Source organism: Phyllobates terribilis, unplaced genomic scaffold (genome assembly GCF_046119375.1).
Source record: "Phyllobates terribilis strain yellow unplaced genomic scaffold, ASM4611937v1 Scaffold_1__5_contigs__length_1240528914, whole genome shotgun sequence".
NCBI lineage: Eukaryota > Metazoa > Chordata > Amphibia > Anura > Dendrobatidae > Phyllobates > Phyllobates terribilis.
This window is the reverse complement of record NW_027362761.1, coordinates 325,017,334-325,030,643: the sequence shown is the minus strand read 5'-3', so window position 1 is coordinate 325,030,643 and position 13,310 is coordinate 325,017,334. Positions and strand designations below refer to the sequence as shown.

Genomic DNA, 13,310 nt, shown 5'->3' with positions numbered 1-13,310 from the left:
CATTTTCTGTTAGTATAATAAACCTCATTTCAAGGCAGAAACATTACTGTGTCCAACAGCTATTACATATATGAAACAGAAATAGCTGTTGCAAAAACACCAATTTTTATAAAACAATAAGCTTAAGATTAATAGGGGTGCCCAAACTTTTTCATATAACTGTATGTAGGGTTCCAAAACAAGCCTACCAGAAAAGCTGATAACAACAGCAAAAAAAGAAGTAAACAACCGTTGAAAAAAGCATATGAACAAGTGTTACCATAGTAATGCAATCAAAGTGACATGAGGTAAAACAGCATGTTCTAGATACGCGTTTCGCTTGGAAGGCTTCACCTGGTTCTACCTCATGTTTGTAATCAGGTTCATCTGCGGATGCCCTGCTCCTGTATCTGCCGGCTCATCTGAGGTGTGCAGGGTCCAAACTTGTGCCATGCCAAGCAAAGTCTGCTCCCAGCACACCTCATATAAGACAGCAACCTAGCTGTGTAATAGGTTGCTGTACCGAGGTGACAGTGAACCTTAAAGAAACCTATTTGTCTAGTGGCATTTTGCTACAGGTGCATATTACTGATCTAACCACTATTATTACATTGATATATTTATCAATAATAGTACTTAAACAAAAATTTGCATTGCAATGCAAGATTGCATTAAAGGAACATTATCTGGTAAGGTTAGGTCTGAAAATCTGTCCTTGTCAAGAGATGGGCATATACAGGTGCATCTCACTAAATTAGAATATCATCAAAAAGTTAATTTATTTCAGTTCTTCAATACAAAAAGTGAAACTCATATATTATATAGAGTGATCTATTTCAAGTGTTTATTTCTGTTAATGTTGATGATTATGGCTTACAGCCAGTGAAAACACAAAAGTCATTATCTCAGTAAATTAAAATAATTAACAAAAAACACCTGTAAAGGCTTCCTAAGCATTTAAAAATGTCTCTTAGTCTGTTTCAATAGGCTCCACAATCATGGGGAAGACTGATGACTTAACAGATGTTCAGAAGGCAGTCATTGACACACTCCACAAGGTCCCAGAGTTCCAATTTTCTGGAACTCTCTTGGAAACAGTTGACCCAGTTCTCACTCTGGGCAAACCACAATCCCTTGGTGCCTGTGTTGGTGCTACATATCCATCTTCCTCTTTGTTGCTGTTGTCATGGCTATGTGTGCCAACAGTCCAGGTCGGATCAGTGGACTCATCATCAACCACCTCGTCTTCTATCTCATCCTCCTTCCCAGTTGACATTGTAGGCTGACCTGATGGCAACTTTGTCTCATCATCATCAGCCTCCACCTCTGGAGACAGTAAATGACGTTCCTCAAAGTGAATTTCTTCTGGCCGTAGGTCCTCAAATACTTGAGCATCAACGCACGCCACCTCCTCTTGTCCCTCTTCAATGCTGCACGGTGATAGGCCAGAGCCAACCAAAGGATACGTACCAAATAGATCCTCGGAGTGGCCAAGCTAGTGGTCATATGTCTCCTGTGACTGATAATGGCGGGAGGAAGGAGAACCAGCTCCAGGATTGGAAGATCCAGCCTTCTGTATATCCACAGTAGACTGTGTGGTCGTGGAAGACTTGTTGCTGCTCGACAAATGCGTAGAGGCCTTATCTGCTATCCACACGTTTACATTCCAGACTGGGAACTTTTTCCAGGAACATAGTGGATGCATCAAGCTTCTTCTGACCTGACACAGACTGAGTGCCTTCTCGCGCACCACTGACAACACCACGTCCCTTAACAATAGTCTTTTATGACATTTGGGGTTTTATTGACAGATTTTCAGATGTTGATGGCACAAACCAAGCTATCTGTCACAGGCACAGCCAAAATAGTGAGTCAACCATGACACAGCCCATAGGGCTAATTTTTACAAATCCTATGCACATTGTGCAGTGGACAAACCAGGAAAGTATTCCTACTCCAGCCTAACTACTATTTGTGATTGGAGGCCCTTGGGATGGTGGCTTCCTGTGTAACGGGGGGCAGGGTAGCAGTCGGTGGCGAGTGGCATGTCAGTTTCAGTGATTAAATCCTCACCCAGGCCCACTACAGAAAAAGTGGACTCTGAGAATCCCTGTGTGTGTGTGTGTTGTGGTGCTTCCATGGAGGAGACCTCCATACTCACTTCTGACCCGCCGTCCCGGGTGTTGAGTCTTTTAACCTTCAGAAGGAGAAAACCAGACCAGCTTAAACACGTAAAAACTTCTGTACTTGCAGCCACAGTCAAATACAGGGAGTAACAAGTGATACAGTCTCTTTGTGATCTCTTCACATACAGCGGCACTTTACCAGAGAGGAAAGTCACGGACACTGATTTGGACACGAAGACCAACACCGAGCGCGCCAGCTCTCTGGGCAACTCCATTCTCTGTCCCACTGCCTGACCTGCTTGGATCCACCTCCCTGATGAGGCTGTCCTGTTTGGCACGTAAGGTGAAGTTCCCACCTTGACCTCTCCATGTACATCTGTTCCTGCTGACTAGACTGTTCGGATTCACCTTCCAGATAAGGTTGTCCAAAAACTCCCAGACTGTGACACACACACACCCTTCTCCTGTACTTTCTACTGTGTCCTCCTGACACGTCCTCACAAGTCACTGTCCCTCACTCAACTAACTCTGCCTGCAATCAGGAAGTGACTCCTTTCTTCACTAAACCTGCCACTCCCACACTGGATCAGCTCCTAAACCCCTTAACTCTTTCCCAACCATAACTGAATACTCTGTGTGCTATAGTGCCCACCTCTGCACTACAGCTTCTATCAATCTAATAGTCTACCCGCACCCACCTATATTGAACCTATAAGTAGCCCATCAGACATTAGATCATATGAATGCTCATATATAATCATAGAACACAGCATTATGTGCATTAAGAGGGAAGAGGCGCATGACCGTCCCGGTCACCCTCTTACATACCTCCCTCCTAAAACATGGTCGTCCCGACCATGAAAACACCTGCAAAAAGAAACACCAATGCACATTTAAAACATTCAACACATATGTTTATATTAAAATGTACGATAGATCAATTTACTTTAATCACTTCTTCTTGCTGGTCAACCTTGACCTCAGTCTCACTCGGTTGGGACCCTTGAACACAGAGTTCAAGTTCCTTTGAATATGGGTCCATCTGACCCCGGTCCCCTTGCTCCTGGGACCCACAAAAAAATGTCCATCACAGGCCCGCTGGCCAACAAATCCGGCTCCGACAGTTCTGGAGCAGTGACCCGGCACGATCCTCGGGTTGTCCTGACAGTTTCTCCCCCTCCTTCCTTTTTGCTGAGTACGGTCCCTTTAAGAACCATGTACTGCTCAATGGCTCTTATACAAGAGCACAGTCTATGGAGCAGTTGCACACAGTCCTTCAGTTAACCCTATCAGGGTTCAGTCCCGTAATCCAGCAGGGGAATGCACAAACGTGTGCAACAGAACTTGGTAAGGGGGAAACACACAAACATAAAGTCATCTTCTGGCCGTCCGGCCAGCACCATTGCTTCCTGGTGCTATCAGGGCTGCTTGCCCTTTAAGTGATGCAGAACAGTCTCTATTGGTGACCACATCCTTGGCCACCTCTGGTCGTCACCGGGCTGAACAGGGGCTCCTGCCCCTAAGAACGCAGAACAGTTCCTTTTACTTATTTCACAGTGTAACTAGCACAACTTGGGTGGCAGTTCACACACCGCCCATTTAGTCAGCGGCTTCTGCATAGTGGCTGTAGTTAAACACCCCACTGTCCTTGAGTAATAGGACCGTCTGCCCCGCCAATCTAGTAGATGAAGAGGACTTTCTACTCCTTCTCCTGGTCCTCCCCCCTATGGCTGGGCTAGGTGTTGGACCAGGCAGTCCCACAGGGCACTTGACGCAGGGGCGGCAGCGACTCTAGGACTCACCCCCTGGTCTTGGGCCACCACCACCTGTACCGCGTCAATCACAGTTGGCCACACAGGCCTTTGCATTTCTCTTTCCTTCTGCTGCATCTCCTGGCGCCAGTCCCATTCCATCCGCCCGAGGCCTCCACGGTGAGACATGTTGCTGTGCTGCTGCAGCTTTACTGTCTCTTCCAGTATTGGCGCCGCACTGCTTGACATGAGGGATCCTCCTTACAGGCTCCGCCCGTCCATGGGTGGAGCTGCCTCCACCAATTCCTCCCACTCTGTTTTTGGGATCTTCAATGGTGGGTGGGGTTTCTTCTTTCTTCGCAGCGCCCACCACAGGTGGGCACCGCTCACAGAGGGCCACAGTCTCAGCCCGGCCTGGCGTCCATGCCATACAGTTTTTCGAGCCATTTTACGCTGAGGACGCCCACGATGGGCGGAGCTATCGACAGCCTCCGCTCCATCATCCGCCATCTTGGGACTCATGTTGCTGGCCGCCATCTTGAGATCTCCATTTTCATCCACCATCTTGGTTTGTACGCTTTTCAATTCTTTCTGTTTCATATGTTTATCTTCTGGCGCCTCATCTGCATCAGGGGCATTTTTCTTGCTGTCCTTGCTGTCCTTATCCAGCATCTTCTCTCTCTTGCCACAGGACCTGTTCACCCCGCTGTTTGGATGCGAGGACTTTGCAGCCTGCCGACTACGCCAAATGTAGATCATGTTTGTCAAGGGAGGTCCTTGTCATGGAATCTTCCTGCACCTATGGCACAGCCCCCAGGAGTAATTTTTGGAAATGCAATGCACATTCTGCACTGGACCAAGTAGTACAGTATCAAGAATTCTTCTCTTGCTATGTAATCTGGGGAATATTGACAATCAAAATCTCTAAGCCATTCGGAGAAGCTTCTCCAAACCATCCTGGAGGGGGGGCAACATATATCCTTTGTCCATTGACTTGCAGAAGTGATATATTTGAGGTTGTCATCCAGTTTACTAGTGCAGCTTTATTTTTCCGGTTCACAGAGTTCAGCCATACTTGAGGATCGTAGGTCGCACTCACTGCTACCTTCTAGTACTCCATGTCTCTTGGCCATTTTTCTTGGCGATTGTAAAAAAGCCTCAACAGTATGTGTGAACAAAGGCTAAATGGGATATTATTTTTGTTTCTCTGGTTTATTTAGCCTTATATACAAGTGATTATGCAGGAAAAACTGTTTAACCTTTTTGGCCTGTTAAATGCAATTTAGGTAAGGTTTGGTAGTTGTTCTTGTGTGTAAAAGTGGCGTAATACTGCGACAAACTTATTCCCAGAAACCATATGTGAGTCAGAAATGCATGCAGGCACATTCTCCAGGCTCTTCCCATTCTGTTTCACCACTTTCCCATCCATTTCAGCCTTTTCCTCAGGCCCCTCCTTTGTAGGGTCTATCTCAAAATTACTCGCATTTCCCATTGACTTACATTGTACTCACTATTTGGAACGAATACGCGATTATTACAAAGTACTCGTTACGAGTATAGCGATTACGAATATTACCGTACTCACTCATCACTAGAAAATAACACTTCTTTAAATAGGGGTACCCGTGCAGCTTGTTGGGAAGTCCCCTCTCCAACAATGCGCAGTCCTTTCCTGAATGCTCCAGACAAGGGCAACCCCGCACCAGGTGTTTAGCTTACCCATAGAGAAGGCTTAGTCTCCGTTCCCAACAGCAGCATATTTGGTCATCCGAAGGGGTCACTCTCCTCAACTGCATAGATTCTTTCCCTGAAGAATGGGCAACTCTGGAGCAGGAAACACTCTTCTATTGGGGGTCTTCTCCCGTAGATGTTCTTGCTGCCTCCTGTCAAGTCACACAATAAGAGTCATGGCGGCCCATGTCTCCTGGCAACAGCTGACACTGGGGAACCTGGGACCCCTGAATAGCGTTAGCATTGGGAGTGACAGCATCCTGCCTCCCAACCACACCACGGCCTAAGGTAGGTCCCCTGGAATGGAGTACACGGGTAATGAGGGATCCCATGCCAAACCCACCTCCTGGAGGTGACACCGCACCTCTCACAATCAGAGGCAACCTACTGGGGAATCGAAGTATGCTCGGAATTACGAGGGGTACGCTTGCGCCTAGAGAAATAAGAGAGCCTAGCCCACTGTCCACTGGAGATCCGCCCCGATGCCCACTAGTATCCAAGGTGCCAGTACCCTCCGGAAAGACCACCACCGCTTTCCCAGCTGCCTTACAAGTGCTGAGCAGGATAGCTGTGAATCCAGCACTAGGAGGGACAACACTTATTAGAACTAGCAGCACCATCTATGCATTTCTTAGTTGTTCCCTCATTCTGCTCCTCCCTCACTCTTCCCCTCTTCTTTCCATAGTCTTTTATAGGCATCTGGAATCTGATTCCTCAGTGAGCTGGAAGTCAGTCCTGTTTTCTGAAAGATGCATTTTAGTAGTTTTTATGAGTAAATTACAAAGATGAGTATAAGAGTCAGGGGAATAAGAAGTGGCTCAAGTGTGCTATTGATTTACGCAAAGCTTGTTGAAACGATAGTAACCACTTATACAGTGATGAGCAAAAGGTTAACAATGGTTTAAACTTTTGAATTTTAGGCTCCATATCTCACCATCCACTACTGTTTTGAATATGAGACTACCATAATTTAATAGACAATCATCTTGGCTATCTCATACATGAATATGACTTGCAACTATTTTGCATATGATTTATTATGCAGATTTTTGTCATGTCACTGCATTGTTACTGTTTTGCTCCTAAAAATCTAAATTTAAATTTTTATTATTTTGTTAGCATTTTGTAACGCTAACTTTGTTTTTCATCACTGCCTGAAGCCTTCTAAGCATGCTGTCAATCAGATTTAAGCATGTCTCGACCGAAATCTGGTCCCAGGTCTCTTCTATATGTAAGTTGATGCATGGTGCATACTGGTCAACTCACTTGGTATGTATACAGCTTTTTCTTCAACTCTACCCACAAGTGTTTGATTGGATTGAGGTCTGGTGATGGTGGGGGCCAATCCTGCACCTCGAGTTCATTGTCATTGAACCATTTCTTCACCAGTCTCGACATATGCTTTGGGTCGTTGTCCTGCTGGAACACTATGTCGTCCTTTTCATACCGATGGTTCTCAAGTGTATGAATTAAGTTGATTTGCAGGATACTCACATATAGCTCAGCTTTGAGAGCACCATCAATCCTGGTCAAGTACCCAACTCCTATCCAACCCCATAATGTCAGGCTTAATGCACCGAATTTGACAGTTCCTTCAATTTCTGTATCCGTTAGCCCCTTTTTGCCTTGTTTCTTTCAGACCCATGTGCACCCATCAGAGCCTAGTCTTTTAACTTTCATCTCATCGCTCCAAATCACCCGATTCCAATATTCCATTGTCCACTTTTCATACTTTTTTGCAAACTTGAGCAAACGCTTCTAATGACGATATTGATATCGAGGCTCCTTCACCTCTTTTTGGGGGACCATTCCAGACTTGTGTAACGTGCGTCGCATGGTACTTGCATGGACGTCTGTGATCTCACTATTATGAAGCATATGAGCTACCTCTCACTGCCATGTTTGTCGTGCCAGAACTGATAGAGTTTGTGATGAGACAACTTGTTGGCTCCGATATTTTGCCTGGGCATCTACCTCTTGGCTTTTGAATGGATGGATGGACTTCATTTCATATTCTTTCATATTCTTCCAACTGTTATGGCACTCACATGATGTAGTTTGCCAATTTTCTTGGCCGAGAGACCACTATCCATGAACTGGATGATGCTGTTTCTCTTTTCTGTGGAAATCTTCTTCATGACTGGTTCTCGATTCAAACCAGTGACTGTTCGCTTGTAAATCAACCTAATAACACACTTAGCTATTAGAGAATGTGAGAACAGGTTGAATTTTGTAGTAAACCAGAAGAAAAATATTTTTCTATCACCAGGAGCAAAACAGTAACAATGCAGTGACATGACAAGAATCTGCATAAATAATCAAATGCTAAATAGTTGCAAGTCACATTTATGTATGAGATAGCCAAGATGATTGTCTATAAAATGGTGGTAGTCTCACATTCGAAGCAGTAGTGGATGGTGGGATATGGAGCCTGAAAGTCATAAGTTCAAAACATTGTTACCCTTTTGCTTGTCAGTGTACCTCAGGGAAGGGTTCAGTAATCTGCAAGAGACCCACAGTTATAAAACTGTCAAGCAGCTGTCAGGACATGCTGAAAGTTCTAGTTTTACAACAGCTGTAATGCCACATCATGTTGACCTCTGCATTTGGGATTTCAGATGGCTAGTTGTTCATGTTTTGTTCTATGAAAGTTTTGACTTAATTGAAAATGGCATAATTTAAGTTAAAAAAGAAATAACAAATGTAATTATGCCATGATCTTTTGCTAAATCTTGGCTTCCATTGATGGGATGTAAATTTGTTATTTAGCATGAGCAACCAAAATTCAATATAGTACATCAATGTTTTGCTAGATATTGCCATTTGAGCACCATCTACCATACTTAAGTTATCAAAAAAAGTTTTGAAAAGTCTAAATCTGCCTTTGTACCTGACCAATACATCGAGATTATAGTCGGCTTTATCTGGCTATGTGATCCTGCAGCCATGCTGGCTATAATTATTATGCAGCGTATGCTGGCTGAGATGCTGAAGAGCAACAGGCCAGCAAGTTTATGTTTTCAGTTGTGTCACTTGGAATTTCTTACAAGAAGAAAAACCCTCTCTAGGTAATTTTCATATTTATTTTACAGAAGTGATAAAGATGCAATGCTAATATATAGATGTCTCCACTAAATACTGTATCTGACAAAAATTATATACATCTGGCCATGAAAGTAATCCCTCACTATTACGTTATTGTCCTGTTGGCAAGCCAAATGTTTTATAAATTTGGAATCCTATCATGTACACAATTATCACACAGAATGTTACAGGCCTCATCAAACTATTTATTTTCTCAGCAATTCAACATTGGCATCTTGTGCAATGGATTCTGTTTCATATTTGTAAAGTACATTATGCTGATTACATGTGTATTGCTAAAAATTTAATCTTGTTCAAAACTGAACAAAACTGTTCTTTTCTAGAGGTGCCATGACATACATTTCCATTACATCTACTGATGACAAAGTAATTCTTTACTGTATATCAGTACAATAAGAAAATACAATAAGAATAGAACGCAGAAGCCACATATCCAAAATTATGGTAGACCTTATGCTAAATCAGTAAAATATTTATGGACTTAAAACAATTGCTTTAATCAGTGTACAGATTTTCTTTTTTTGTATTTTTTTTATGCATCTAACTTGGAAGCCATTAAAACTTGTAAGAATATTTTTTATGGATTTCGTAGGTAGGTCGAACCTGCAGAAACTATTCTGCACATACAGATATAACATTTGCATAAAATAACCTTTTTTAAAATATGAAAGACATATTTTAAACTTTAAAGGCAGTTTGGTTTCCATAGTTTTACTTTGGCAATATTATTATAAACCATTATAACAATTTAGAATTGCTGTAGATCAGAATACTACTTTATAGTTATAAGAAAGGTCTAATCTCAAAATATAGACAGGCAATTTTTGCTATACAGTTTGTACATTATATTTTATCTTAGAACTGAGGGGTAAAACAACCCATATTTCTTTAAAATATACCTCTTGATTCACGTTTTACTGGATTACACTTATTTTACTTACTGTGTGTCATAGTTGTTGAAGTTCATCACGTGACACTGTCTAAACTTTACAAGCTTTTTAAGCCATATGGTGCTTTATGCCTTTGGAAAATTCAACTAAAGCAAAAGATATCTATTTCGGAGACAAGAGTGTTGACTGATCACAGCTTATTAAAGTTGAAGGAAAACAGTATACAGTAAATGTGCCAAGTGAAGAAGTCCTTCTCTACAGCCGCTTTTAGAACGTACTAAAATGTATCTGTAAAGCACAGTATGCATGCTATGCAACCACACTGGCAACTTCTGTTGAGAAAGCTTAATAAAGATTCTATGACTTTCTATAAAGTAGAAGACAGGGAAAAGCCATCATAAGATCTGTAAGAAACTCTTGCTTTGTGGAGTACTACTAAAATAACCCTACATTTTTAGACTTTGTTCTGCATGCAAGGAGACATTTCCTCCCTCACTGACTTTCTATTCTTTACAGATTTACAAAATACACAATTATTTGTTAAGCAAATTATACAACTTGAAATAGTTTACACAATGTTGAAACATAATACTTACAGTCATGTTATATGATTGATAGTTGCTAAACAATTGTATTGTGCTTAAAGTGTTTCCATCTTTTATTCTTTTGAACATCATTTTGTTTTGTTAGATATCCTACTAGAGGTGGGGTCTGAGTCCCAAGACCTTGAGCCCCACCAACCACTAAAAAAACTGCTTAAAAGTGAACTACTCAACAGGCTGAAGCACTGAGCTTTTCCATGAGCATGTGCACAAAGCAGTGTACAGGATCATAGACTTTTCAATGAGCATGTGCCCACTTTGTGTACAGTCTCATTCAGGAGCTCACACTTCTGCCTTCTGAGCAATGTATTTTTGAGTTATTTTTTGAGTGATCATTGGGGGTCTCGAGACCTGGATCCCATTGATTTGTAAGACACATAAGAAAGGGAAAATATTAAAAAAGGTACCCTTTAAGATGTGTTTTTTATGTAGTAAACATTTTAGCTTTTATCGTTTTAATTGAATATTATGAAGATGTATATTTGTATATCAGAAACTATCTAACTAAAGTAACATGCATAGATCCTGATCCCTTACTACTTACACATTCTATATGTATACTCCTTATACATTTGTTGTAAAAAGTATAATCATGTTATATATATATTTATATATGTACAGAAATGTGTATATATATATATATATGTATATAGATATACTGATATATACATCTATATATATAAATATCTATATATAGATTTTTATATCTATAGATATAAATATATAGGATTGAATAAACTGGCGGTTAATGACAAGTGTATTACCAACACCTAAATCTTCTACCCATTGCCGAACAATGTATCCCTGAATACTTGTGCATACATAGCAATACTACATAATACAAGAAGCCAATAAATCAATGCTTTGTGAATCAAACATTCCTTTCACTCCTAGAAGCAGTATAACTCAGGTAGATGGTCTTGTCATCATTAACCTCTTTGGTGTCTGAAGGACATTTTTCCATTCCAAGCCTTAAGAAAAAGATTATTTAAAAACAGAGTTTGTCTTTAGCATCATTGGTAAGCTAGGATAGATACATTGCAACAGATTATATCTTTGCATCAATTGTATTGGATTTACAGAGCTGACATTTTATCTGGAACAAACCTAAAAATAGAAACATACAATACAGTTTAACAGTTGACTGAAAGTCTATATCTATGAACCGCTAAGTACTAGGATTCCTACGGACCTTTTTCCACTATGACCTTTTTCTTTTAAATCCTTTTACACTAAATGAACGTTATTGCTCCACTGCACTCACCAACATTTAGCAGAGCTTTTAAGTGATTGTGTATCAACCATCAAAGGGAGCGTTTCTGCTTAAATTATCTGTTACTTTAAATTCTTATTTCAAACACCCACAGTCTTTCTGTTAGTTACATGCAATCAAACATCCAAAACCCATTCCATGTACCAGTGCAGGCATTTGGCCAAGGTCAATGGACATGCCTACACAGGGAAACAAATTCAATCAATTATCTGAGATGGAAGCATGGAAGTATGGCTTGTTTAGCCTTTGTATAAAATGTCACAAACACACACACACAAGAACACCAAAATCTTAGCAGCAAAATTTTGACACATTGTGTATTGCAGATTAATGTATTTAGATTGCACTTCCATTTAATAAACTGCATTTTTATATCCAAAGTGAAATCTATATTTTTTTATGAATCCCACACCGCATTAATAATGTATTTTTCAAATGTATTTTAGTGTATATACCTATTTGATCTTAAACATTTAATTTACTTTTATATCTATGGATATCAAATAGGAAACTCTGAAATAAAAACATCCAACCAAGGGACATAGAGAGGCCCAGAAAGTACAACAAATAAACATTAAGAAATCCGGCTATAAGATTGACAATTCAATGATGTACAGATCATCTTACCATTTAGTTGGTTATAAACTACTTCCTCTAGGTGATCCAGTCTTTGCAGTATAGACTCTCGGTCAACCAAAGCTCCCACTTTGGTGTTTCTGCTCCTTACTCTGCGGTCAGAACTTCTCACAATCTGCACAAGCTCCTGGGATCTGTCCTGGATCCTGCAGTAAACTGAAAACAGGATGATCCCCACAAAAACTAAAATATTCACAGTCAGCAAAGTTTTGATTTTTCGTGCCACCGCCATGAAATCTGTGGAGATCCAGCATCAGGGCATCCCAAGTGAAGTCTCTCATTTACACTGAGCCCCAGCAGAGCAGTCCAGAATGGAAGAAACCAAGTGACACATCATGTACTGCAAGACAAAGCATCTGATACATTTAAAGCTGATCTTTTAGCTCCACAGAAATGTATAGCTGCAGCCCAACAGCCTGTTGTGGAGAGCGCATCTACAGCAGAAAAAATTCTTCGGGAATTAGCTATAAATTAATCTGTGACTAGAGAATACCATTGACTAAGAGCAAGCTCTAGTAGTGCCCTGACTAGTATAATATACTCTCTGAAAGGCTCAGGAGCTGTTCTTTCAGCACCACATCCCTCTGGTATCTATCTGGCCAGTGCTTGGGTATGGAGCTGTTGTCTCAGCACTATGTCCCTCCTCTACGTCTCCACTGCTCTGTGTGTTCTCATCTATGGAGCTGTTCTTTCAGCACCACGTCCCTCCTTTCGCTCTCGGTGCTCTGTGCTGTTCTGGAACAGGGAGCTGTCTATTTCAGCACCACCTCCCATCACTGGTTTTCTCTCTGATGTGGAAGCAGCTTGGAAGCAGACTGCAGCCTCTAAATGCTATGTGCTAGGAAGAACATTTCTTAATGCCAGGAATTACATTTACTGGTGACGATAGACAGCATATAATTTATAAACGGTTTTGTAGAAAATACTGTAGACAAGTCTACTTTTGTAATCCTGCAGTTGTGTGTAGGAGAATCTGTGTATTTTTGTATGTTATTGTATTTGTGTGTTTGATTGTATGTCTTTGTTCCAGCACAGAGCGCCTGTGCAACGTGACGTAGTAATGCTCATCAGCATTCACAGAATACTGCTAATGTTAACCCTTCTCCTCATGCCTGTGCTCTTCTCATCATTGCATTTGTTCTGTAAGCAAAAGTAGAGCACAGCACTGTGCATTACACACACACGTATGCATATACACACACACACGTATGCATATA

At 41.3% G+C, this 13,310-nt stretch overlaps 1 protein-coding gene across 1 annotated transcript in view; it reads right to left on the bottom strand.

The window, feature by feature from the left end:
- The window catches only part of GALNT9 (polypeptide N-acetylgalactosaminyltransferase 9), a 746,930-nt gene extending 733,845 nt beyond the window's left edge, over window positions 1–13,085 (bottom strand). Inside the window, exon 1 of the mRNA XM_073676039.1 lies at window positions 12,085–13,085. Within this exon, the coding sequence (XP_073532140.1) occupies window positions 12,085–12,325 (241 nt within the window). The 5' untranslated portion in view covers window positions 12,326–13,085. The remainder of the gene's footprint in view (window positions 1–12,084) is intronic.
- Between the last annotated feature and the right edge of the window lie 225 nt (window positions 13,086–13,310).